We start from the raw sequence: 26,110 nt of genomic DNA, 5'->3' as shown, positions 1-26,110 counted from the left end.
TAATGTTCCACTGCACATACTTTATACACTGTCCGATGCAACACTATACAATAATTTTTCGATCTGAGCCAAAAAAAATGTGTCTCTTTTCTTCCTCTTTGTTTCTAGAACCTACTGTCAGAGAAGGTTGACCAGATGATGGAGTGGTCCTCTCGCCGCTCTGTTGTACGAATGAACGGTGACAAATTCCGTCGCTTTGTCAAAGCCCCACCCAGGAACTACTCTGTCATCGTCATGTTTACAGCATTGCAGCCTCAAAGGCAGTGTTCTGTCTGTCGGTACGTAAACCTACACACAAAGCTCAAGCTCAGTTACCATGAACATGCTTATAGTAGGAGCCATTCATCCATCTTCTTGTCAGTTGACTTGCATCAGTCAACCCTGAAGGAGTCAGCATATTAGACAGGAGATGCTTTTCTGAGGCATAACTCATGTTAGAGAACATTTGGCTCATCAACTCTACCAAATAAGTAATGTTCTCACCGGTGTTTGTCTGTTAAAAAAATTAAAACGTTAAAACCAGATTAGCATAGAAATGTTTCTCATTTACAGATCTCCTGGGTCAAAAAAGGTGAAAATCTTTTAAGAAGCAAAGAGACAACCTTACATAATTGTTGTTGATGATCTAAATCAATTCAGTGGTAAATGTTTTGAAATGGTCACTGATGGTGTAGTGGTACACTTGCCTGACTTTGATGTGGGCAGCGTGGGTTCAGTTCCCACTCAGTGACGGTGTGAATGTGAGTGCGAATGGTTGTCCGTGTATGTATGATATATATATATATATATATATATATATATATATATATATATATATATCTCGACTGAATGGCGACCAGTTCAGGGTGTTGTCCGCCTTTCGACCAAAGTCAGCTGGGATAGGCTCCAGCGCCCCGCGACCCTAACCAGGCTAAGCGGTGTTGAAATGGATGGGTGGATGTTTTGAAATGGGGAAACCATTCAAATAAATTAATCACATAAGTAAGTTCAATATTTGGTGTCTTGGAGACAGTCCCAACACACTCTATGAACCAGTGGAAAATCCCATCCATTTTCTGTAACGCTTATCCTCACTAGGGTCGCGGGCGTGCTGGAACCTATCCCAGCTATCTTCGGGAGAGAGGCGGGGTACACCCTGAACTGGTCGCGAGCCAATCGCAGGGCACTTGTATTTAACTTTTGAGTTCAATATATTTGAATTACATTGTATAACTGTTTTATTTAGGTACAATTTTATTTTAAGTTGTTTTTCTGAAAGACAATCATTAGGTACAGTTTTTTTTCTCCTATGTTAAAATTCTCCTATGTTAAAATTCAAACTGCATAATGTTGGAGTGGCCTAGAATAGTATTAACTCTGCTTTTTGGGAATAAAACCTCATTTTTGATGAACACTTAGGCCTACTATGCTACTATTTTAATGTTGGTCAATATAGTGGTACTTGGAGAGTTACTTTCTTTAGCTGGTATTTGGTGTAAAAGGTTTGAGAACCACTGCATGCAGTAGACGGTATAAATGATGACTTGATTAGGAAAGCCACACACCTGTCTATATAAGACCTTACAGTTCACAGTGCATGTCAGAGCAAAGGAGAATCATGAGGTCAAAGGAACTGCCTGATCTGGCCAAGGTTACAAAAAAAATTCTGCTGCACTTAAGGTTCCTAAGAGCAGAGTGGAGGGAGGAATTTAAATAGGCGGAACCTCCTCGAATATTTTGCTGTATTTTTCAGTATTTGATCTTTAATATTACAGATCGACCAGCGACATTCCCGCACTCCGCGCTCTAGCGCACCGAAAATGACGTATGACCGTAAATGACACACTTTACCGAGCAATAGGCGGTCTTCCGGGTCTAATAATCATGATTATTTTGGAAGTAAACGTGCAGCCCTACAAAAAATTATCAAAATAAATGTACAGCAAATTGGCCAACATGGCAATTAATCTTTTAAATGGCAATGTGATGTCCCACTTCTTTCCTTTTTTCTGAACAGAAAAAGAAAAGTTTCCCTAGATCTATTTTTTAATGCCAAAATCATCCATCCATCCATCCATTTTCCGAGCTGCTTCTCCTCACTAGGGTCGCGGGCATGATGGAGCCGATCCCAGCTATCATCGGGCAGGAGGCGGGGTACACCCTGAACTGGTTGCCAGCCAATCGCAGGGCACATACAAACAAACAACCATTTGCACTCACATTCACACCTACGGATAATTTAGAGTTGTCAATTAACCTGCATGTTTTTGGGATGTGGGAGGAAACCGGAGTGCCCGGAGAAAACCCACGCAGGCCCGGGGAGAACATGCAAACTCCACACAGGCGGGCACGGGGATTGAACCCCAGTCCTCAGAACTGTGAGGCAGACGCTCTAACCAGTTGGTCACCGTCCCGCCCAAAATCATCCAATGAATTAGAAAAGAAACAGACAAAAAAAAACACCTGAATCAGAATTTCCCAATATTATGGAACATGGCTGTTCTTACAGGGGAAGATTACATTACAGTATTTGATTTGTGTGTTAATTTAGTAAGTTATGGTGTTGTTCTTACTATATATGAGGGGATTGTGGTGCAGGGAAAATCGGATTGAAATTATAAAAAGGGATTTATTAGATTACTAGAAAATTATTGTTGTTTTTCAATCAAAGCAAAGAAATGGGGACTGCTGTAATCCTTGACAGCTGAATGTGGTTTCATCTTATAAAGACTGAGGACCCTTCAAAATAATCATTACGGCTCCAGCGATAAGCATGACATCGCCACACATACAGCATAATGCTTCCTGACAGGAAACTTCCGGCTAATTTTGAGTCATCACAAGAAGGCAGCTAACACAAAACAAAAGTGAAATAAGCACTGGGACATTATGCAGAAATAAATATAATAGAAAACACAGCATTTGTAGTCAGTGTGGTCTTTTGAGGGGAAAAAAATGGTCAATGTTGTTTAAAAGACGCAATGACAGTGTTCCCCCGTGGATAGCTACTCGCGAGTTTACCTATTTGCAGATTATTTATTTTGAACCAACGTTTGCTGAAAAACTTTGCAGTTAAGTCACCTATTGCTGCTTTTTGTGCTCTTTCTGAAAAGCCATAAGATGCTATAAGATGGCGCCAATGAACTATGTGACAATTCTCGACTGAAAAGACAAGTTTGGTATGTCGTCAAGGAACTGAGTTTAGCCTAGGAGGCTGAAGAATTCCCCGAGCGAGTCATCGCCACGTATTTTGTGTGATTTCTTTGTTTTTGTTTTTATTTTTTGTCCTGCTCGGCTGTTAGGTCAAGCAGAAAGGAAGATCTGTATCCCTTTTATGCTGGAACAGTTTTACTGTGTTACAGTTTTAAGCTGCCACTGTGGTTTCTTTGTATTCTGATGGATACTTATTGAGAATTACACTAGTTCAGTTTTTAAAGTGGGTTGACAGAAAAAACAAAGGAGAATGAAAATGTAACTAAATGGGTGGCTGTGGCTCAGTAGGTAGAGCAGGTCATCCAGTGACCGAAGAGTAGGTGGTTTGAATCCCGGCTCTGACTGTCCGCATGTCGAAGTGTCTTTGGGCAAGATACTGAACTCTAATTTGTTCCCAGTGGGCCTGGCAGTACCTTGCATGGCAGCAGTCGCCCATTGGTGTATGAATGTGTGTGAGTGTGTGAATGTGAGGCTTTGTAAAGCGCTTTGGGCACTGTGATAGTTTAGATAAAGCGCTATATAAGTGCATCCATTTAAATAATATTGGAATGACAAAAAAGACAAAGCACTAGCAGTAAACAAGATGAGGAATGTAAAGCATTATATAACTAGTACAATGACACATTGGATTCAAGTGTTCTATGGGTCAGTAGTGCTACAGCCTGTGAGAGAAGGACAGGACAATGTAGGATAGGACTGGACAGGACAGGAAAACGAGGGGAAGCATGCAGGAACGGGGTCATGGACCCGGCTGTACAGCTTAAGTGGGGTGGGAGTGGCTATGTAAATTATAAACATCTGTAGGACCAGAGTGTAAGTGAGGGGATACCCAAGAAATTTGCATAGTTATAAGTTATTTGTTGCAATGAGTGAGTGGCCCCACACTTATCGAATAAGTCTCAGTGGTATGTGTCTGCAGACATATGCAAGTGAATTGACGACACCATTTTGCATGCACACTAACCGTCAGAAGTGTCATGTAATTGCTGTGCCTGCACCGCGGCGGCTGAGGACCTCAACCCACCCAATCAAGAGGCGGGGTCGGGGCCAGGAGTCCACGCGAGATCGGCCCGGTGGACGAGACACCTCCCACACCGAGGCGCCCCGAAAACCAGCCACCCGGAGGAGGCTGCAGAAACCCAACATCACCCCCCAGCCAACCCCCATACTTATATGAAAAGTATGATGTGATTCAACCTCTCATTACAGATTCCCCTGTTTCCCACAGCAGAGATGGAGATATGGTTGGGCAGTCAAGGGATTTAAAAAAAAATAAAATAAATCATCCCATTATTTCTTCACAAATGAATCAAAGTCCGGGTCTTTCAATATGGACATGGTTAAAGCGCCACGTTGGTGGAGGTACCAGATTTGACTTTTGTTTGTTTTTTTTAGCCGCCATATGTCAACGAGTCCAAAGTCGTCCATAATATATTGGCGCATTGTTGTTGATTGCTATTTTTTAGATTTGAGCCATGTATAAAAGGAATAAAAGTAAGGTTAAAGTCGCCTCCCATAATTATTGTAGAATTGGCTGACAAGCAAGTGTGAAAAAAGCAAGTGGAAAAAGGCTGGGTTGTCTTAATTAGGAGGATATACATTGACAGTTGTCAAATGGAAAAAAGACATGAAAAGAGAAAGTTTGTGTTTTTGTAGCTGCTTTTTTCGGTTCTAGGCAAGAGGCGCTGCCATATTTTCGTCTCTGGAAATCACGCAGTCTTTCGCGTTGTCAAAGCATGCTCGCCATTCACTGCATCCTCCGCATACCGTCCAAATTGTTAGGTGTCGTCTTGGTGGCATTTCTTTGAAATCAAATAATCTGTGAGACATGTATTTTTAAGGTTAATGTCATAAGATGCTTTTGAACTGTTTTGGGATCATACTATATATATATATAATATATATATATATATATATATATTTATCAGTTTAATTTATCAGTTTATTTTTGAAAGGGGACAATGCAATTTCATAAAACACATGAAGTACACATGGTTAAAAAAGCCAGAATTAGCCAGAAGGCTAGTTTTCATCTGTAGTCCCCTGGCCATGATGTAAAAAAGCAGTAAAATACATCTACAATATATGTATATAGTTTGTGCTATATTTATGCTTTAAACTGTTAAAATAAGCAATTAAAAAAATCTTTTGAAGGGGTGTCAACTCCTTGTGTTTTTGCTATTTGCAGTGGGGCTTGGTCTCTATCGCTGCGAATAGCGGGGGATTACCGCATGTTATATTTTGTCATACTTCTCATTTAAGAGCATTGTAACAATGGAGCAATGTTTAATAACATTTGTAATCTAATGTGCTTGCTAGCAAAGATAATGCTAAGTATTGCAACTATTCTGATTGTTTTTGCATTTGTTTGCTTAGACCTAAAATTAATGCTTAAATTAAATTTGTCCTCATTCCTATTATTTGGCACATTTACATCTTGTAGGCAAGCAAATGAGGAGTACCAGGTCCTGGCAAATTCATGGCGCTACTCATCTGCTTTCTCAAACAAGCTATTCTTCACCGTAGTGGACTATGACGAAGGAGCGGATGTTTTCCAACAGGTTACTATTGTTTATTTATTTGCATTTTGAGTGTTACCCATTCTACAACTGCTATATTTTGAAGAACACATGCACTATGATTTTACTCTTTTTCAATTTGTTCTAGTGGTCAAACTGTCCAATCATTTTGATCACAATCTATTCATTTCTGCTGGTCAAGCTCAGATTTGTTTGAACATCATTTGAGAAAACTGAGATAATTAAATTTGGAAAACTGTATTTGGAAAAATGTATTCCTGAGTACAATGTGTCACCATTATGAAACTTTTACTGTGAAGGCAGATTTAAGTAACATCAGAACATTAACTACCTTCCAAGTATAAGTGTACCATTCTGTCATTAATCAATCAAAACAATTAAACACTCTTTAAACATTTTCTTAACATTAATGACCAACGGAGAAGTGTCATAAACGGATCTAATGCACTTCACACATCTTGTTTTTCACCTTAGCTATCACACAAGTATAATTTAACCAATGTAAGTTAAGACATATAACACACATATAACACGCATACTGTAACTACTTTATCGTGCACACTTTTTGAAGTTGGTCTCACCATCAACCCTTTCAACAATGATGCCACATTTCAAATGTAACGCAAGGTGATTTATTTCTTTTTCCGCAGAAAGTTGTTGGTTGTTTTGTTGTGGTTTTGTGACTTCTTCAGTTCTGTTGCATGAAACAGATTTAAACATGTTGTGTGACTATTTTTTATTTTTTTAAATTTTTTTGTAACATATACGATGTGTTTTGGCACGGTTGTACACACTATTGATCCACATATACAGTCAATCCAGGTTCTAAGGGGTACAATTTGTCAAACCTTGGCAGCTGGCTTTCCAGGGGGGCTGTGCCAATACAGTAGGTAATGTAAATCGCCACTGGTCTCTCATTGATGGAGCAGATTTGCCATTGCCGCATCTTTACGGAGTTTTCACATGTATAGCATTAAGATTTGAAGATAGGCACCGAGAAATAACGAATGAAACGCTAATGCTAACGTTAGGTTAGCCTGTCCGCTCTAGCCTTTTGGGCACTGCTTTGTCATAATAGACGGTCAACTACACAACAGCCCTGCACTAACGTGGCTTTTTCCTCTTACAGTTGTATTATACAAATGAAGTGCACATGAATGCCTTCTCTAAGTCTTCAAAAACATGCTTTTTAAAGCCAATTTGCTTTTTATGGCTCGATCCATGCTCACAGCCCTATTAAAAATGACTGATACGATTTTTAGGACCTCATTTAAAATATAATCATGCATAAATGCAAATGAAGCCATTGTGTTAAGATTAATTATAGATAAATTATCAGCATAGGCAGTGTATCAGTTAAATGATAAGTGAAGAAATTAAGCCAAAGTGAAGCTGTTGGAGGTTCTTATGCTGTGCAGCTGACTGTCTGTCATGCTGAAGTCCTGGAGGCACTGAAGGCATCAAAGCTATGATCAAATCAGAAGATTATTTCAGCATCTTGGAGCAAAATATGTTAACCAGTGTCTTATAAACTAGTTTTCAAGGCACAGATCTCAGGCCGAATAGAAAACCACCCAGCAGCATAAAAGTATAGTTGGAAAAAAGAAATAAGTCTTGACCTGAATAAGTATTGAAATATTTTGGAGAGGCAACACTTTCTGTTGCTAAAAAAAAGACCTGGAAATTAGAAAATAGCTTAAATGCACAGTAATGGGAAATGGTTGATAGTTCCAGCAGACACATTTAAGAGGATTCTAGACATTTGCCTTTACATTATAGTGATTTCCATTTTCTGCATTCTGAAAATTAATTTGAAGGAATTAGTTTTTGCATATCAGTGGATATTAAGCCAATTGTTACAGCTACATGCATGGATAAAATTGTTGGGACCACTCTGTTAATGAAAGAAAAACCCACAGTCGTTACAGAAAAAACTTTAAAATTATGAAAATTAACCAATGAAAATCTGACATTGCTTTTGAAATTGGGTTCAACATAATTATTTTAAAAAACAAACTCATGAAACAGGCCTGCAAAAAAATGAAAAGATGAAAAATAATTTAACCATAGGGGCATATTCATACAAGGTGTGTCCCCTAACTAGCATCTCAGGTGTCTTCACACTTGTAATCAGTCAGTTGGCCTATTTAAAGGGTGACAAGTAATCACTGTGTTGTTTGGTGACATGGTATGTACTCCACTAGGACCAGAGGAAGCGTAGGAGAGAGTTGTCTCAAGAGATTAGAAAGAAAATTATAGACAAGCACATTGAAGGTAAAGGCTAGAAGACAATCTCCAAGCATCTTGATGTTCCTATGACTACAGCTGCACCTAATGTTCAGAAATTTAAGATCTACGGGACTGTAGCCAACCTACCTGGACATGGCCGCAGGAGGAAAGTTGATGACAAATTGAACAGAGAAGATAAAATGAATGGTAACTAATGAGCCCAGAACAACCGCCAAAGAAATTAAAGGTGGACACTCAGGTCAAGGTACATCAGTGTTAGATCGCACCATCTGTCATTGTTTTACCCAAAGTGAACTTCATGGGAGACGACCAAGGAGGACACCAGTTGAAAATAAATAATAATGAAGCGAGACTGGAATTTGCTAAACTGTATGTTGACAAGCCACAAAGCTTCTAGGAGAGTGTCCTATTGACAGATGACACAAAATTTGAACTTTTTGGCACGGCACATTACCGCTATGTTCACAGACCCAAAAATGAAGCATATCAAGAAAAAAGCACTGTCCCTACTGTGAAACAAGGAGGAGGCCCTGTTATGTTCCTGGACTGCTTTGCTCCATCTGGCACAGGGTATCTTGAATCTGTACACGGTACAATAAAATCTCAAGACTATCAAGGTATTCCAGAGAGAAATGTGTTGCTCAGTGTCAGAAAGCTTGGTCTCAGTGACAGGTCTTGCAAAAGGATAATGACCCAAAACAAACAGTTGAAAACACCCAAGAATGGCTAAGAGTAAAACATTGAACTATTCTGAAGTGGCCTTCTATGAGCCCTGATCTAAATCCTATTGAACATCTGTGGAAGGAGCTAAAACATGCCATCTGAAGAAAGCACCCTTCAAACCTGAGACATAGTTTGCTCCAGTTTTCTCCAAAATGCCTGCCGAGAGGTGCAGAAGTCTCATTGAAAGTTACAAAATCATTTGATTGCAGTGATTGCCTCAAAAGGTTGTGCAACAAAATATTAAGTCGAGTGTGCCATCCCTTTTCTCCAGGCCTGTTTCATGAGTTTATTTATTTTTTTAAATAATTCTGTTGAACCAAAATTCTAAAGCAATTTCTGATTTTCATTGGTTAATTTTCATGAAATTTGTATTTACTTTTGTCAGATTCAAGTTATTTCTGTGACCACAGTTTTTCTTTTCCATCAACAGAGGGGTACCAACAATTTTATCCACGTGTATAAATTGGATGTAGTCAGTTATTTACAAATTAGTTGCACTGTAAAAATACTGTTTACCAGTATTGATTTAGCTATTGCAGGACCTCTGGATATACAACCACATACATCTAAGAAAATATTAACTCAATACTTGATTAATTTTCTGTTTTTATTTCTAGCTGAACATGAACAGTGCACCAACCTTTATGCATTTTCCAGCAAAGGGAAAGCCAAAAAGAGCAGACACATTTGACCTACAGAGGATTGGCTTTGCTTCAGAGCAACTGGCCAAGTGGATTGCAGACCGCACAGATGTCCAGGTATGTTAAACACATAGGAGGAGTTTTTATGGGTGGGGTGAAGTAGGGCAGTCTCGTTAGCAAAATGGCCATAGCACACTCACTTTGTTAGCATGCCACCATCCTGTAGTTAAACAAACAATGCTAAAAGAGTCAACTGGTTGCATTTTTATTTATAACCGTAATTCCAATATCAGAATGAGACAAAAAAAATGACCCCTTATATAAAATCCAGGTGTCTGGTGTAATTTTTTATTTTTGGACTATAACTGCGCATTCAAACAACAAATCTTTTCACACCTATGCCACTTACATTTATCAGTGGAAGATAATTTTATGTTACACTGTGTATTGTGGAGAACAAAACCCATTTTTCTGCCTAGTGGCAGTTAACTTATGAAAGTAAATGATTTTGGCAGAATAAGCTTCAGCTCCTGTTGTTCTTGTATTTTGATAGCATCAAAAATTAACACAGTTTATTTTTCACTCTCAAAGTTGTTAAAAGTTATTTTTGTTTATAATTTCACAAGATTTTCATACACACTTCCCTCCAAAAATATTTAAACCGTTGGGTCAATCCCTTTGTTTTTGCTGTAGACTGGAAACATTTGAGTTTGAACATTCGGGCATCAAAATATAAATCTGAGACAAGGATCAACATTTAATCTTTCATATCCAGGCACTTTCATCTGGATGCGATGTGTGTTTGAACCTACGTTTTCATGTGATCAGAAGTATTGGATCATGTTACTGAAATGTTTTGTTGCAGGTTTTTTTGCCCAGGTGTATCCTATTATAGTCAAAATTGCAGCACACTTCATTTAGCGCATTCAGAAAAAGATACCGTAATTTCTCATGTGTAATCCACTCTCAGGTATAATGCGCGCACCCAAAATCTACACCAATATCCTTCTACCTATATACAAACCCCAAACTTCCAGTGAAGTTGGGACGTTGTGTAAAACGTAAATCAAAACAGAATACAATGATTTCCAAATCATTTTCAACCTAATTGAATACACTACTAAGACAATATACTGTATTTATTCTTCAAACTGATTTTGAGTGAAAATATTGAGATCAACTGTTGTTATTGACCCTTATTTTCCAGCATAATTTGCTAATAAATTCTTTAAAAATTAGACGTGATTTTCTGGATTTTTTTTTTCTCATTTTTTCTCTTGTCAGTGAGGTATACCTATGATGAAAATTACAGGCCTTTCATCTTTTTAAGTGGGAGAACTTGCACAGTTGGTGGCTGACTAAATTCTTTCTTGCCCCACTGTATGTTCTGCTTTCCTACACTTTCATTTAGAGGTCTTTACCATCATAGTGCTTCTCCAAGGTGGAGAAGGTCGCCTCAAGATTGTCTTAGTTTTAATCAGAGCGACAGCATTCATGACATTTGAGATTTTCCAGGTGAATTAATCCAAAAGTTCATCAATTGTCTCAGCATTCAGTTTGTGACAGTTATAGTCTCCATAAACTTAGTGGTGGTACTCTCATCTCATCAGAGGTTGTCTGAACGTGACCATTGAAGTCCCCCAGCAGAACAATGGAGTTCCCAGCGGAAGCACTCTCCAGCATCCCCTCCAAGGACTCCAAAAAGGGTGGGTCCTCTGAACTGCTGTTTGGTGCATAGGCACAAACAAGAGTCAGGACCCGTCCCCCCCACCCGAAGCCGGAGGGAGGCTACCCTTTCGTCCACCGGGGTGAACCCCAACGTACAGGCGCCGAGCCGGGGGGCAATAAGTATACCCACACCTGCTCGGTGCCTCTCACCGTGGGCAACTCCAGAGTGGAAGAAAGTCCAACCCCTCTCGAGAGGACTGGTAGCAGAGCCCAAGCTGTGTGTGGAGGCGAATTCCGACTATATCTAGTCGGACCTTCTCCACCTCACACACCTGCTCGGGCTCCTTCCCTGCCAGAGAGGTGACATTCCACGTCACGAGACCCAGCTTCTGTAGCCAGGGTTCGGATCGCCAAGGTACCTGACTTCGACCACCGCCCAGCTTGCACTGCACCCGACCCCTATGGCCCCTCTCACAGGTGGTGAGCCCATGGGAAGGAGCAACAATACAATTGCCTTTTTTTTCCCCTATTTATGAAATAAAAATTTGCTGGGGTTGCCTCATTTAAAATGGTATTACAGCTACTTTCTGTTCACCACGTTTCATTTAGTATTAAAAAGTCAAGACCATAGGTCGTAATGATTGATTTGTTTCCCAGTGACCTGATATTGAATAGAGCAAGACTCGCAGAGATAACTGGAGACAATGGTTTGTTAGGTTCACATTTTACCCTCACGAAGGTTGTAGCTCTACTTTCTTTCTGCCACATTTCTTTGACCAACTTTGTTCCTTGTAATTGCAGGATTGAAAAAAGCCTGATCTCCATCGGGTCTGACTTATTCTGGAGAAGAATGTTGTTTTATCTGATTTGCGACCCCGCACATATCAGTCAGATTTGGAGATAAGATTCTTCATGGGTGGTGGAGGATCCCTTTGCATTTTAGTGGATGTTGGATTTGGTGTGCGTTGGATTCCAACATTGACAAGAGCCTTCATCCTGTCCTTCTCATCTAATTTAGGCGAGATGATAGTGAGTGTTGCGTTGGGCTTTGCGCCAGTGGGGCGGGGAAGAGTGTGGGAGATTCCAAGTGTTGCTTCATCTCATACCTCCGATTGTTTGGGTGACGCTGGTGACTCCATCTGCGCCTCGTTTCGTTTTAGCTCGTTTCTCTGATTGTTTAGTTACAGGTGGAGACTCTTTCTGTACCTTTTGTCCTTCAGCCGCGTCAACAAGGCCAATGTTTTCCTTTCATGACGCTGAATGACGTATACAGTCAAAAATGTTGGCAGCCAATAACTTAACTCCTTGTTTATTGAGTCAGAAACCGTCTGCCTTGTAAAGATGTCTGCACTCCCAAAAAAATGCAGACATTTTCAATGTAGCTCACGGATAGCGCAGTGCACACTTTTTAAAGCCACTTATATAATTGTAAAAGCGTCATCTCCAGATCGAACCATTCGGAGATGTCCACTTATGAAAACCTCAGCATCGAAACATTGCACTTTTGTTAGAAGATCAATGAAATCTCATTTTAGTACATTCACTAAGTTAGGGATGTCAATGGTTACAGGCTTGAAGCAACAAAAGCAAGCAAAGGATATTAAGGATATTATTACTTGAAATATTAACTCTTAATCAAATATACTTTTTAATTGCTTGTTTACAAATACAGTGGTAGAATTACGAGTCTTCATGTTTTGCCATTTGGTCTTTTTTTTTTTTTTTTTTTTTGGTTGGTTTTTTTTTTGTTTTTGTTTTTTGCCTTGACTTACAAACCCAAATTTGAGATACGAGTGCTGTATAGTAGCAATGAACTCAGTTCAACTCACTTCACCGTAAGCAGCAGTTTGGCAAACTTTGAAAAATTCATAAAAGAGACTTCAATCTGTTTAATGCCACACCCAGTTGAAATGTATTGTCAAAAGTAAACATGAGGCTGTCGTACACGCTGTGTATTTTAACCAATCACATACAGTAGCTTTGCCTTACGAAAATAAATAAATAAATTTAGCTTAATGCTAACAAACAGTATGAAACATCAATGACATGCTAACATTTAGCATTGATAGTTGCGGTTGAAGAAGCAACAAATATTTGAGCGCAAATGGTGGAGCAACACAAATGGTGGAGCAACACAAAATTCAAAATTCTGAAACTAGTTTGATGGCCACTTGAAACCTGGGTGCAATGCACCAAGAATTTTGAAAATGGGATGATGGATTCTGGAGAAATGTAATTATTTTTATTTAATTAAAAAACGCCTTTTTGTGGAACATTTTTATGTCATATCACCCATAGAAAATCAGGTTTAAAAAAAATTGTCGTCAAATTAGAGTAAAGCAGGACATTTCATTATTTCGCAACATATCTTCTTGACCCTTAGGCTTCGTCTTCTATTCGGGGAACCCCTTCTCCGATTGGCTGATAAGTTTCAGTGAAAAATATCAACCAATAAGCTCGTACGGGCTGAAATTCCAGGGGGTTCCAAGTTGAACCGTCACAATTGCCATTACATTTCAAACGGCGTCACAATTACCATTATATTTCAAATGGCGTCACTTATTTCTTAACAATACTAACAGGCATATAGGCTTTATCCTCTACACAAAATTACTAATACAGTATTACAACAACTTACTGAGCAGTAGTACTGCGGAGTCTATTCTTCTTCCTTTGTGCTTCATGACTGTATTTTACAGCACCACCTCCCAGTGGCCAAGGTGGGCACAACAGAAGCATACCACTTTACTGGATTGGAGCATTTAATCACAAAGCACATATTCTTAAATGTTTTACATTCTATCAGATTATGTTATTACTGTTTTCATAAAGTACAATATTATAGAGTGCTATTTTTCTTATTTAAAAAAACAAAAAAGCAAATGTCTTTTTATGCGGGAGGCTGGAACGGATTAATGCGATTTCCATTCATTTGAAATACAGTGCTTTGAGGGCCTGCTTGGTCACAGAAAGAACTTAACTCATATCTATAGTACTCACTGTAGTTGGGTCTCTATACTGCCTGCCCACACCTCAAGTGCCCATTAAAGAGAAGCTGACAGCATTTGTCAACTCAGCTATTTCACTGCTGAATTGATATTTTGGGGGGCTGAGAAGCTTTAATAAGACATCTTAGTTCTGGTTGTTGTACAGTTTTAGCAATGTATTTTTTTTATGTCCCTCTCTCTAGATCCGTGTCTTCCGGCCACCTAATTATTCAGGGACCATTGCTTTGGCTCTGTTAGTGTCTCTTGTCGGAGGTCTACTGTACCTGAGAAGAAACAACTTGGAATTTATATACAACAAGACTGGATGGGCCATGGCAGCACTGGTATAGACAACAACGCTCACTCACTTAAAATGAATAAAATGGTTCATCGAATACTCTGTGTATATGATGTGTATATATGTGTGTATTTTCTTCTCTCCCCCACTTTAACTCAGTGTGTCGTTTTTGCGATGACTTCCGGTCAGATGTGGAATCACATCAGAGGTCCTCCCTATGCTCACAAAAACCCCCAGAATGGACAAGTGGTAAGTGTCACATTGTACGCACAGACACACACACACACACACACACACACACACAAACAAACAAACATACACTCCCATCTAAATTTGGCAATCCCTTATGAGTCATACTACACTTTCTTAGCGTTGTCATCCGTTTCAGGACAGCACTGGGCCAATGTCCCCATGTAAGTGTTCTATAGCAATTAGCAGTCAACAGGTGTTACTGCTACTGACTGTAGGGACAGGTCAGAGTCATCTTCTGCCAAGCCATGGGAGTTATCTTTTTGCCATCGGAGCGGCCTCTATTTTCATTGCTTATTTTTTTCCTCTTTGTTTTCCTAGTTTTCCTGGACAGTTAACAATTATTAATACCATAATGTGTGCATTATTTTAGCAAAGCAAAACAAAGCAAATTTATTCATATAGCGCATTTCATACACAAGGTAACTCAATGTGCTTTACATGATTAAAAGCATTTAAAAACAAAGAAAAAAAACTGCTTATAAACATTTAAAATAAAGAGGAAAAAAATAAAAGTACAACTAAAACGGCATACAGTGCAAGAAATATAATTTAAGAATGGAAATGCTCTAAAAAGTATGAGAAAAAAGAAGAGATTTTAACCGGGACTGAAAAACATTCACACTTGGGGTTGACATCACTTCTGTTGGCAACTTATTCCATTTGTGTGCAGCATAATAGCTAAATGCTGCTTCACCATGTTTGCTTTGGACTCTGTGCGCCACTATTTGAGTCTGTCGATCTCAGAGCCCTACTGGGTTTATTTCATGTATTCAGGACCTAAACCATTTAGTGAACATTTGCCTCCATGACTTGGCATTGTATTCAGCAGTGTTAGCTGTAGCCAATAGGTAGCTGGGCCGGCGCCAAAGCAAAGCAAATTTATTGATATAGCCAATTTCATACACAAGGTGTCAATGTGCTTTACATGATTAAAATGATTTAAAAACAAAGAAAGAAAATACAGCTCATAAACACTTAAAACAAAGAGAAAAACTAAATAAAAGTACGTTTAAAACAGCGTACAGTGCAAGAAATATTGAAAAGTGGAAATGCTCTAAAAAGCATGAGAAAAAAGAAGAGTTTTTAACCTGGATTTAAAAACATTCACACTTAGGGCTGAAATAAATAATGTTGTCAACTTATTCCATTTGTGTGCAGCCAGTGTAAAGACTTTAGAATTGGAGTAATATGCTCTGACCTCTTTGTGTTGGTCAGAACCTGAGCTGCAGCATTCTGAATGATCTGCAACTGTTTAATGCTCTTTTTGGGGAGTCCAGTCAGAAGACCATTAAAATAGTCAAGTCAACTGGAGACAAAAGCATGGTTGAGCTTCACCTGGTCTGCTTGACACATGCAAGCCTTCACTCTGGATATGTTCTTCAGATGGTAGAAGGCAGTTTTAGTAATTGGTTTGATATGATTGTTGAAAGTTAGGTCAGAATCTATCAGAAGACCAAGGTTTCTGACTTGGTCTTTGGTTTTTAAAGAGAGTGACACCAGGTATTTACTAACAGCAATCCTTTTTTTCTTTGTGGCCAAAAACAATTATCTCAGTTTTGTTGTGGTTTAATTAAAGAAATTTTTGGCTCATCCAGTTATTTATCTGTTTTAGACAGTGACACAACACCTCAATTGAACTGTAGTCATCTAAAGACACTGCTAGATATAACTGTTTGTCATCTGCATAGCTATGATAGTCAAAATTAAAGTTCTGAAGAATTTCACCCATGGGTAGCATATACAGGCTGAACAGGAGGGGTTCAAAGACTGACCCATCAGGGACCCCATTGCTCATTGCCATTCGATGAGATTGAACACCTCCAATCGTAACAAAATAACTCCTTTCCTTTTACTTTAAGATCATTTGCAAATATGTTTAGATGCTATTCAGCTGGTCATCATTCCATATTTGTTTAACTAGGGTCCGACATTAACCGTTTTAGAGTGGTGACCCTGAGAGGCCACCATGAGCCAAGCCAAGTTCTGGTGGCCCTGTCAGAACCGGTACTGACCCTGTATGTTCATGATATCATAGGATAAGTTTCAACAATTACACAATGATGCACATACATTGCCATGAAAAAGTATTTGCCCCACCTCTCAAATTCTTATTTTTTTCAGTTTCCCCCCTTTAATGTTTAAGATCATTAAACAAATGGAAAATATCAGATGAAGGTAACCCAAGTAAACATAACATTCAGTTTTTAAATTGTGATATCATTTATTAAGGGGAAAGAATATTCAAAAAAGTGTGAAAAAGTAATTGCCCCATTTTTAAATCATGAATTAACTGAGGTTTATCCATTTTTGGGAAAGCTTAATTCATTTTCACTGACCACTGGCCAGGCCTGATTACCTCCAGACTTGTTCAATCATGACATCACTTAAATAGAACCTCTCTGACAAAATGAAGTCTGCTAAAAGATTTTTAAAAACTGCAAGAAAATGCCACAATCCAAAGAAATTAAAGAACAAATTAGAAATAAAGTAATTTGCATCGTGTTTATCAGTCTGGAAAGGCTTCAATGCTCATGTGGGCAATGACAGTGAGACCTGAAGGGCATGATTGGGAGCACTCCCCCCCCGATCAGAACCCGGGTGGTTTTCTGTTATCGGACTTCTGTGGTCACCACGGATTGTCCATAACGAACACCATGTTCAAGCATAAGGGTGTCCACACGTGCACTTGGCACCAGGACACCCTAGGTTGCCGTTCGATGATCGACTGTGGCCGTAAGGTAGTCGGCGCCTGTCGTGGCGGCAATCCCCGAACCCGTTGGTGGACACCAGTGGTGAGGGATGCCGTCAAGCTGAAGAAAGAGTCCTATCAGGCCTTTTTGGACTGTGGAACTCCTGAGGCAGCTAATGGGTACCGGCTGGCCAAGCAGAATGCGGCTTTGGTGGTCGCTGAGGCAAAAACCCGGGCGTGGGAGGAGTTCGGTGAGGCCATGAAGAAAGACTTCCGGACGGCTTCGAGGAAATTCTGGTTCACCATCCGGCGTCTCAGGAGGGGGAAGCAGTGCACCATCAACACTGTGTATAGTGGGGATGGGGCGCTGCTGACCTCGACTTGGGACGTTGTGAATCAGTGGGGAGAATACTTCAAAGACCTCCTCAATTCCACCGACACGCCTTCCCATGAGGAAGCAGAGTCTGGGGTATCTGAGGCGTGCTCTCCTATCTCTGGGGTTGAGGTCACCAAGGTGGTTAAAAAGCTCCTCGGTGGCAAGGCCCAGGGGGTGGGTAAGATTTGCCCGGAGTTCCTCAAGGCTCTGGATGTTGTAGGGCTGTCCTGGTTGACACGCCTCTGCAACATCGCGTGGACATCGGGGCCACTGCCTCTGGATTGGCAAACTGGGGTGGTGGTCCCAGAAGGTGTGTTCCAACTACAGTGGGATCACACTCCTCAGCCTCCCTTGTAAGGTCTATTCAGGGGTGGTGGAGAGGAGGGTCTGTCGGGAAGTCGTCCTGGCCGTGGAACAGTGGACCAGCTCTTCACTGCATTGCCGGCAGTCAGTGGGACTCGTTTCCAGTGAGGGTTGGACTCCGCCAAGGCTGCCCTTTGTCACCGATTCTATGCATAACTTTTATGGACAGACTTTCTAGGTGCAGGCGAGGCGTAGAGGGGGTCCGGTTTGGTGGCCTCAGTATTGCATCTCTGCTTTTTGCCGATGATGTGGTTCTGTCGGCTTCATCAGGCCGTGATCTCCAACTCTCACAGAAGCGGTTCGCAGCCGAGTGTGAAGCGGCTCGGAGGAGAATCAGCACCTCTAAATCTGAGACCATGGTCCTTAGTCGGAAAAGGGTGGAGTTCCCTCTCCAGGTCGGGGATGAGATCCTTCCCCAAGTGGAGGAGTTCAAATATCTTGGGGTCTTGTTCACGAGTGAGGGAAGATTGGAACGGGAGCTCGACAGGCGGATCGGTGCAGCGTCTGCAGTGCTGCGGACTTTGGATCGATCTGTTGTGGTGAAGAAAGAGCTAAGCCGAAAGGCAAAGCTCTCAATTTACCACTCGATCTACGTTCCTACCCTCACCTATGGTCACGAACTGTGGGTCCGAAAAGAACAAGATCCCGGATACAAGTGGCCGAAATTAGTTTCCGCTGCAGGGTGTCCGGGCTCTCCCTTAGAGATAAGGCGAGAAGCTCGGTCATCCGGGCGGGGCTCAGAGTAGAGCCGCTGCTCATCCGCATTGAGAGGAGTCAGATGAGATGGCTCGGGCATCTGTTTAGGATGCCTCCTGGACGCCTCCATGGTGAGGTGTTCTGGGAGGAGACCCTGGGGACAACCCAGGATACGCTGGAGAGACTACGTCTCTCGGCTTGCCTGGGAACGCCTCGGGATCCCATCAGAAGAGCTAGAGGAAGTGGCTGGGGAGAGGGAAGTCTGGGCTTCCCTGCTGAGGCTGCTGCCCCCGCGACCGAGGTCGGGTCGCTTATGGATGGATGGAGTGGTGAACCTTCCTACAACGGATGTTTTTGGGATGTGGGAGGAAACCGCAGTGCCCGGAAAAAAACCCACCTAGGCGCGGGGCGAACATGCAAACTCCACACAGGCGGGGGCGGGATTTGAACCCTGGTCCCCAGAACTGTGAGGCAGATGTGCTACCCAGTCGTCCCAACATGCGTTTTTATTTACGTTTTACACAATGTCCCTACTTCACTGGAATTAGGGTTTGTAAAATCACCATTTTAAAAACTGCATTTTTTGTTTACTTGGGTTATCTTTATCTGATATTCATATTGTTGATGATAAACATTAAAAGTGGGAAACTATGCAAAAAAATAAGAATTATCAGAAGCTGACCAGTACATTTTTCACAGGACTGTACATTTCACAGTAGCTTAGCAATTAGCATGGCTTCACATGCGTATGTGTTCACTGTGATGGGTAAAGTGCAGAGAACAAATTTCGGGTGCATGCATCTTCATGACAATAAAGGTGATTCTTCTTCTTCTTCTTCTTAGTCAAAGATACATTATTTCTTGTAAATGAATAATTTTTTGAGCAGTTACCGTATTTTCACGACCATAGGGCGCACCGTATTAAAATGCGCAGTCTCAGTTATGGGGTCTATTTCTGTATTTAACACATACATAAGGCGCACCGTATAAAAACATACGCTTGCTTTAAACATAACAGTGCATGCATGCACGCTAAAACAATGTTTTTAAAACGGCAGCTGGAGCAAAACTGAGTTCGGTTGTACTTTATTGAAGTATTTAACAATGTACTCACGTTATTTTTTGATCAATCCTCATCCACAAATCCATCAAAGTCCTCATCTTTTGTATCCGAAATGACCAGCTGGGCAAGTTCTCAATCAAACACGCCACGTTCCCTCTCGTCATTGTCAGAGTCAGTCTCGTTGCCGGGGGGCTGTTCAGCAATGATGCCGGCTTTCGCGAAAGCTCGGACAACATTCAAAGCAGATACCTTAGCCCAAGCATCCACAATCCATTCACATATGGTGGCGTAACTCGCCCAGCGTTGCCTCCCAGTCTTAGTTGCACTTGGTTTTTCACAGCGGCTGTGAGATGGGCGCGCATGGAGTCACAGATCAACAGGGACGGTGACGTGTGGAAAAACCCAACCGGTCTCCTTACGTACACCTCCCTCAGCCACTCTCTGATTTTCAACTCGTCTATCCAGCCTTTTTGATTGGCCTTAACGATGGCTTTGGCTGGAAAGTTTTCTTTCGGCAGCGTCTTCCTCTTAAAAATCACCATAGGTGGCAGTTTCTGTCCATTACCATGGCAACCAAGCACAACAGTAAAAGACGACTTCTCATGCCCCGTTGTGCGTATCTCTACCGTGGTGGGCCCCTTCTTCTCTAGAGTATAGTTCACGGGGATGTCGAAAGTGAGCGGCACCTTGTCCATGTTGGTGATGTGGTTGGGCTGGATGTGTTTGTTGGCAATCTTTTTACTGCAGTAGGAGCGGAAGATGGCCAGCTTTTCCTCGTAATCCGCCGGAAGTTGCTGCGCTATTATAGTCCTTGCCCAGATGGCGCCGTTTCATAAAACGAAAGCACCGAGACGGACCTCCTTGAAAATGTTAAATTTTCATATCTTCTGCAAGCGTTATTGTCCTCAGTCGAATGGTGACTGTACAGATGCTTCTCCCGGCTGTTCTTTGATCATTAAACCATTGCTCGAGTTGGTCTTCCAACTTGGGCCACCTCGCCTTGTTTCCGCGGAAACTCAGCTTCGTCGTCTTGACTTGGCGAAGCTCGTTTTCCTGCTTCCTCCACATGCAAACCATGGATTCATTGATCTTGAATTCTCTCGCGGCTGCTCGATTACCATGTTCCTCCTCGTAACTGATAGCTTGCAGTTTAAACTGTGCTTCGTAAGCGTGTCTCTTCGTAGGGGCCATTTTCGGGGGTCCTTAGCCAAACCAATGTTGTTTTGCACAATGCACATACCGGCGTTATATACCTACTGGGGGCATGCCTTTAGCGTCCTCCTTCACGCGCACCCTTCCCCCTTTAATGTCCGCATGCTGTCCTCAGTCACGTCCGCCTTTATAGAAGCAGCGTGTCGGCAGGAAATGCTCCCACTTAGTCAAGCGGAGCGCTCATCAAAGTCACACAACAACATTTACAGATTTTGGAACTCGGTGCACACATAAGGCGCGCCGGATTATAAGGCGCCCCGTCCATTTTGGAGAAAATGTAAGACTTTTAAGTGCGCCTTATGGTCGTGAAAATACGGTAAGTAAAATTTTATAATTTCCCACGGCACACCTGAAGATCGCTCATGGCACACTAATGTGACACGGCACACTGGTTGGGAATCAGTGCTCTAACATGACTACGTTTTTGAGTAACGAGTAATCCAACGCATCACTTTAACCTGTTATGACTTGTATACATTCTCAGTAGACCTGACATGGCTGACAGGCCTCATTCTTTTTATTTTATTTTATTGTCCTGTTCGGCTGTTAGGTCAAACAGAAAGGAGGATCTGTGTCCCTTTTATGCCGGAACAGTTTTACTGTGCCACAATGGAGTTTTAAAACTGCTACTGTGGTTCTTTGTATTCTGATGGATTTTTATTGAACATTTCAGTCAGACAGAACAGAGTTTTAAAGGGGAGTGACTGAAAAAAAAGGGGAGAGACAGTGAAAGGATCACTAAATAATATAGGAAGAGAAGACAACAAAAGACAGAACCTAGCTGGAATAAAGATGAGGAAAGTAAATCATTATATGCCTACTACAATGACATATTAGAGTAGAGTGTTGTATGAGGCAGTAGTGCTACACCCTGTAAAGGAAGGTCAGGACAATATAGGACAAGACTGGACAGAACAAGGAAAGGAGGGGAAGCATGCAGGACAGAGGTAGTGGACCCAGCTGTACAACTGAAGTGTGGTAGGAGTGGCTATGCAAATTCTAAACATCTTTAGAAATAGAGTGCAAGTGAAGGGGATACCCAGGAAGTTTGCCTAGTCATGAGTTATTTATCGCAATGAGTCTGGGGGTATTTTGAGTGCACTGTGTCCATATATTAGCTGAAGAGAAGCCCATTATATGCATAGTGTATTGAGTAAAATGTGTTCTATGGAGCACTTGATATTATGCAGTATAAGCTGTAAATTTGTTTTTTTTTTGGTCATCCTTGTTACATATCTGCATCCAGTAATTACGATCAGCAGACATAATGTAGGTCTTCTTCCCATTGAGTAATTGGTAAGTGCATTGATTTTGTACATGAGATTAATTTATAAAATTTTTAGTTTTTTGGGGTTTTTTTTCCCTTTCTGCGAGAACCTTTACTATTTGCTTAACAAACTCCAGCAGTTGAATGGTGCTCTGAAGTGTTGGGAATCTTTTTGTTTATTGTATTGAAGGACGTTTCCGCTTATTTCAAATTCTTGGAACAATTCATCACCTGTCATAACAATATTATTGTTCAGTAGTTATTGTAAGTGATCAATTCCACATTGTTCCCATGTATCCCAATATAGGGATATGTTGTTAATTTCGAAATGTGGATTGTGCAAGATTGGGGAGAGCATGCTGGGAGCTAATTGAGATTCTGTAGCTTCTAGACTTTTAGTTTCGGTAAGGTGGATGCGAGTATTGGGTTCTTGAAACATTATTGTGTTTGACACTTTTAGAAATAAATGGGAGCTTTGAGAGTTTGATGTTATTGCAGTCTGTCTGTTCCAATTCTAGCCAAGAATGATACTCCTCATTGTGGCACACCCATTTGATAAGGTATTATAATTGGTTAGCTAAATAATTGTTAAAAGTTGGAAGCATTTAGGCCTCCCTCCTGTTTACTTGTCTGAAGAGTGACTAAACTATCCATCCATCCATCCATCCATTTTCTGAGCCGCTTCTCCTCATTAGGGTCGCGGGCTTGCTGGAGCCTATCCCAGCTATCTTCGGGCAGGAGGCGGGGTACACCCTGAACTGGTTGCCAGCCAATCGCAGGGCACATACAAACAAACAACCATTCTCACTCACATTCACACCTATGGGCAATTTAGAGTTGCCAACCTAGCACGCATGTTTTTGGGATGTGGGAGGAGACCGGAGTGCCCGGAGAAAACCCACGCAGGCACGGGGAGAACATGCAAACTCCAGACAGGCGGGGCCAAGGATTGAACCCCAGTCCTCAGAACTGTGAGGCAGACGCTCTAACCAGTCAGCCGCCGTGACTAAACTAATTCTATTTTTTTTCTCTTATTCATTGAGTAAAAATTTATTTTGGCAGAATCTAAGATTTGGAACCATTTGAATCTTGAATGGCTGTAATAAATGTTTCTTTGTTGCGTTGTAGTGTATTAATGTACTCAATATGTGTATCTTAACTGTTTTTGTATAAATTATTTTTTTATGATGTTGTCTGATATTTTGGGTTTGGGAGTTGGTTTCTGAGCGTATCTGTCTGATTCATTGTATACTCTTCTGTGAGATGTTTAATTTTCCCCTCAACTTCCTTTGCTCATTTTAGTTCTTGTTGTTTTTCTTTTACAAAGAGAATGATATGAATTGTGGAATTGGCTGACAGGTCAAATTTATTAGGATCGCATACATTGACAGTTGTGTATAGTTTGTTAAATATTGTTGCCTGTATAATTATGAATCGGCCTTCTGGGTCCGCTACTGCAGGCAGGCCTCATTCCATGACAGTGGGCACCCACTATTCACAGGGGATAGGGAGAAAGTCTGACCATGAATAGCGAAACTGTAAATAGTGGGGGTCACCAAAAAAGTGATTATAATTGCCTTCTGGTATATTAACAGTTTAAACAATAAATATACCACAAACTACAGTATGCTCCCAAAACACTTGAAATAGAGTCACAGCATTTCAAACCCTTACAAACATACTGTAGACAGTGTTTTACCATGAAGAAAACAAATATTCTGACTTGTATTTTTTATTTTATTTTTTAAATGGAAAAGACGGTTTTCTGCCAATAACGGAGGTTAGGCTACCAAAAATGCTGAACCGTGAATATGTGGGCATCCACTGTACTGAAATAATGTGTTTCTAAGTACCTTCACTTCATCAGTAATTCCTGTCACATACAGTACAAGCCATGCTTCAACTGATCCACTTTCTCTAGAGCTTGCAGGCCAAATTGCCTCTTCCAAAACAGTCAACGAAAATAGAAACAGCGATTGCTATATTCGAGCTTGTGTAAATGGCTCACACATTTTTATATTTGCCCATTTTCCACCTTTTTTCTTCCATAAATACTACCCTCAAAATCCCTTCAGTCTCGCAGTCAGTGGCTTGCACCTGCCAGATGATATTCAAAAGATATCTCTCTTATCATGTCTATTCCCCTTCTCTCCTATTTTTGTTACTTCCTTTTACAATCCAGTCTAATTTTCCATTTGCCTCCCCATTTGTGTCAGCCTCCCCAGACAGTGTAATTCTTTCAAAGTGATGAGCGAGAGAGGCCAAGAAGACTTTATTGAAAGGATTTGCAAACTGACAAATAGCACTAGCAGGCAGATATAATTTGCTTCAACTTCTCACTGTGTAGGCACGAAAATGCTGCCTGTTCATTTTTGCTTGCACACGCACAATTGGACAGAAACACAATTGTGGCTGGAGTGGCCCACCTACAAACAAATATGGCATGAGTAATCCAATGGAATGAATGAAAAGAATAGAAGCACAATCACTCACATTTGCAAGAATGCACATGGAATATTCATTAACCAATACCAAATAGACAAGATACATGCACACTTTTAAATATTCAAGTCTGCTTTCCTGGCCTCCTATCAACGCCTTCTTTGTTTGCATAAATTAGCTGAGGACATTACCATATTTTTGGCTGATTTCGCATGACGGGGCGCAAAAATACTTTGCCAATTGTCACTGTGTTACAGAAAAGCATTATTATTATTATTTTTTTTTTTTGTATATTCCAGAAAAACAAAAACATGTTGCCTTGAAAATAATAGCCTGTCAGTTCTCAGTGGGACACCACTGTGTTTTTTTTTTTATGTCAGCGAGCATGTGCAGTAAGCTATTCGTTACACCAGTGTGTGTACTCGTGGGCTCTGTCTCTTACTATTTATTGAAACCACATGGAATGACACAAATGGTTCAGTTAGAAAATGAAACAAATTGACCTTAAGGATGAATATTTTATCAAATCATCAGATCCTGATCAATATTCACGCTCAACTGAGATGAGAAAGAAAGAAAATAAAGAAGACAGTCGGCATTGAAATAAACCAAAAACGTGAAAAGTATGCAACGGTTTTCTTTTTTTTTTCCCTACTTGTGTGTTTTTGTTTGACTGTGTGTCTGTCTGTCTTAACCATAAAGACAGAATGAGACTGCAAAAAAAATGTTTATGGTTTTGTGCAGAAGGCAATTTATTGGAATGAAAAGTACTTATGTAGTATGGGTTAAACCGACTAGTCGAGATGTCGACTTTACCACTGCACAATGTCGGTTATAGCTTGAGATTGATTAATCGGCAGTCTCTTTTTTTTTTTTGGTAACAACAGACACCTACTGAAATCAAAAGGTGGTGGGTTCGCGTAGGAAATTAGCAGCGGTGCCTCAAGGCTGTGGCAATATTTTACTGAAGTACAGTACAGACGCATTTTCTACTTTCTCTCGCCCTTGCTTGCATTTTTCTTGCTGATAAGCTTTTTTTTCTTCTAAAGAAACAAGAAGCAGCAACTCCTGGATACTTTTAAATCTGTGGGACTGTACTTTTTTGTAGATAGTCAACCATGCCCATATTTCTAAATTTTTCGATACCCCTTACCATAACATGGCCGCAGCCTGCTACTAGAACAAGCCTGTTGTTAGCAACAAGACCAGCAATGAGATGCCTTCCTTTTCCACGGAAGACTTCATCAGAAGATGGCAGCACTGGAGGTGAGAATGCACCACCTCGAAATGTATGTTTAGTTAAATGGAAAGTTGGGGATTTCAAAGACCTTAAAGATGTCTTAAATTAAAGGAGAGGAGCAGACTAACAGAGAGCTAATTAGCTACACAAAGGAGACGGATGTAGCCTGTGGAATCAGCCAGTAGCCCTCCCTGGAATTTGCTAGGAGCAA

The 26,110-nt window shown here is 40.8% G+C and overlaps 1 protein-coding gene across 1 annotated transcript in view; it reads left to right on the top strand.

The window, feature by feature from the left end:
* The window catches only part of LOC133476229 (tumor suppressor candidate 3), a 102,178-nt gene that overhangs the window by 53,341 nt on the left and 22,727 nt on the right, over positions 1 to 26,110 (top strand). The window contains exons 2-6 of the mRNA XM_061769344.1: positions 109 to 278; positions 5,636 to 5,753; positions 9,323 to 9,463; positions 14,205 to 14,345; positions 14,459 to 14,548. Coding sequence (XP_061625328.1) covers positions 109 to 278; positions 5,636 to 5,753; positions 9,323 to 9,463; positions 14,205 to 14,345; positions 14,459 to 14,548 — 660 coding nt within the window. The remainder of the gene's footprint in view (positions 1 to 108; positions 279 to 5,635; positions 5,754 to 9,322; positions 9,464 to 14,204; positions 14,346 to 14,458; positions 14,549 to 26,110) is intronic.

This window comes from Phyllopteryx taeniolatus, chromosome 4 (genome assembly GCF_024500385.1).
Source record: "Phyllopteryx taeniolatus isolate TA_2022b chromosome 4, UOR_Ptae_1.2, whole genome shotgun sequence".
In the NCBI taxonomy this organism is placed as follows: Eukaryota; Metazoa; Chordata; class Actinopteri; order Syngnathiformes; family Syngnathidae; genus Phyllopteryx; species Phyllopteryx taeniolatus.
This window is presented reverse-complemented; position numbering and strand designations above follow the sequence as displayed.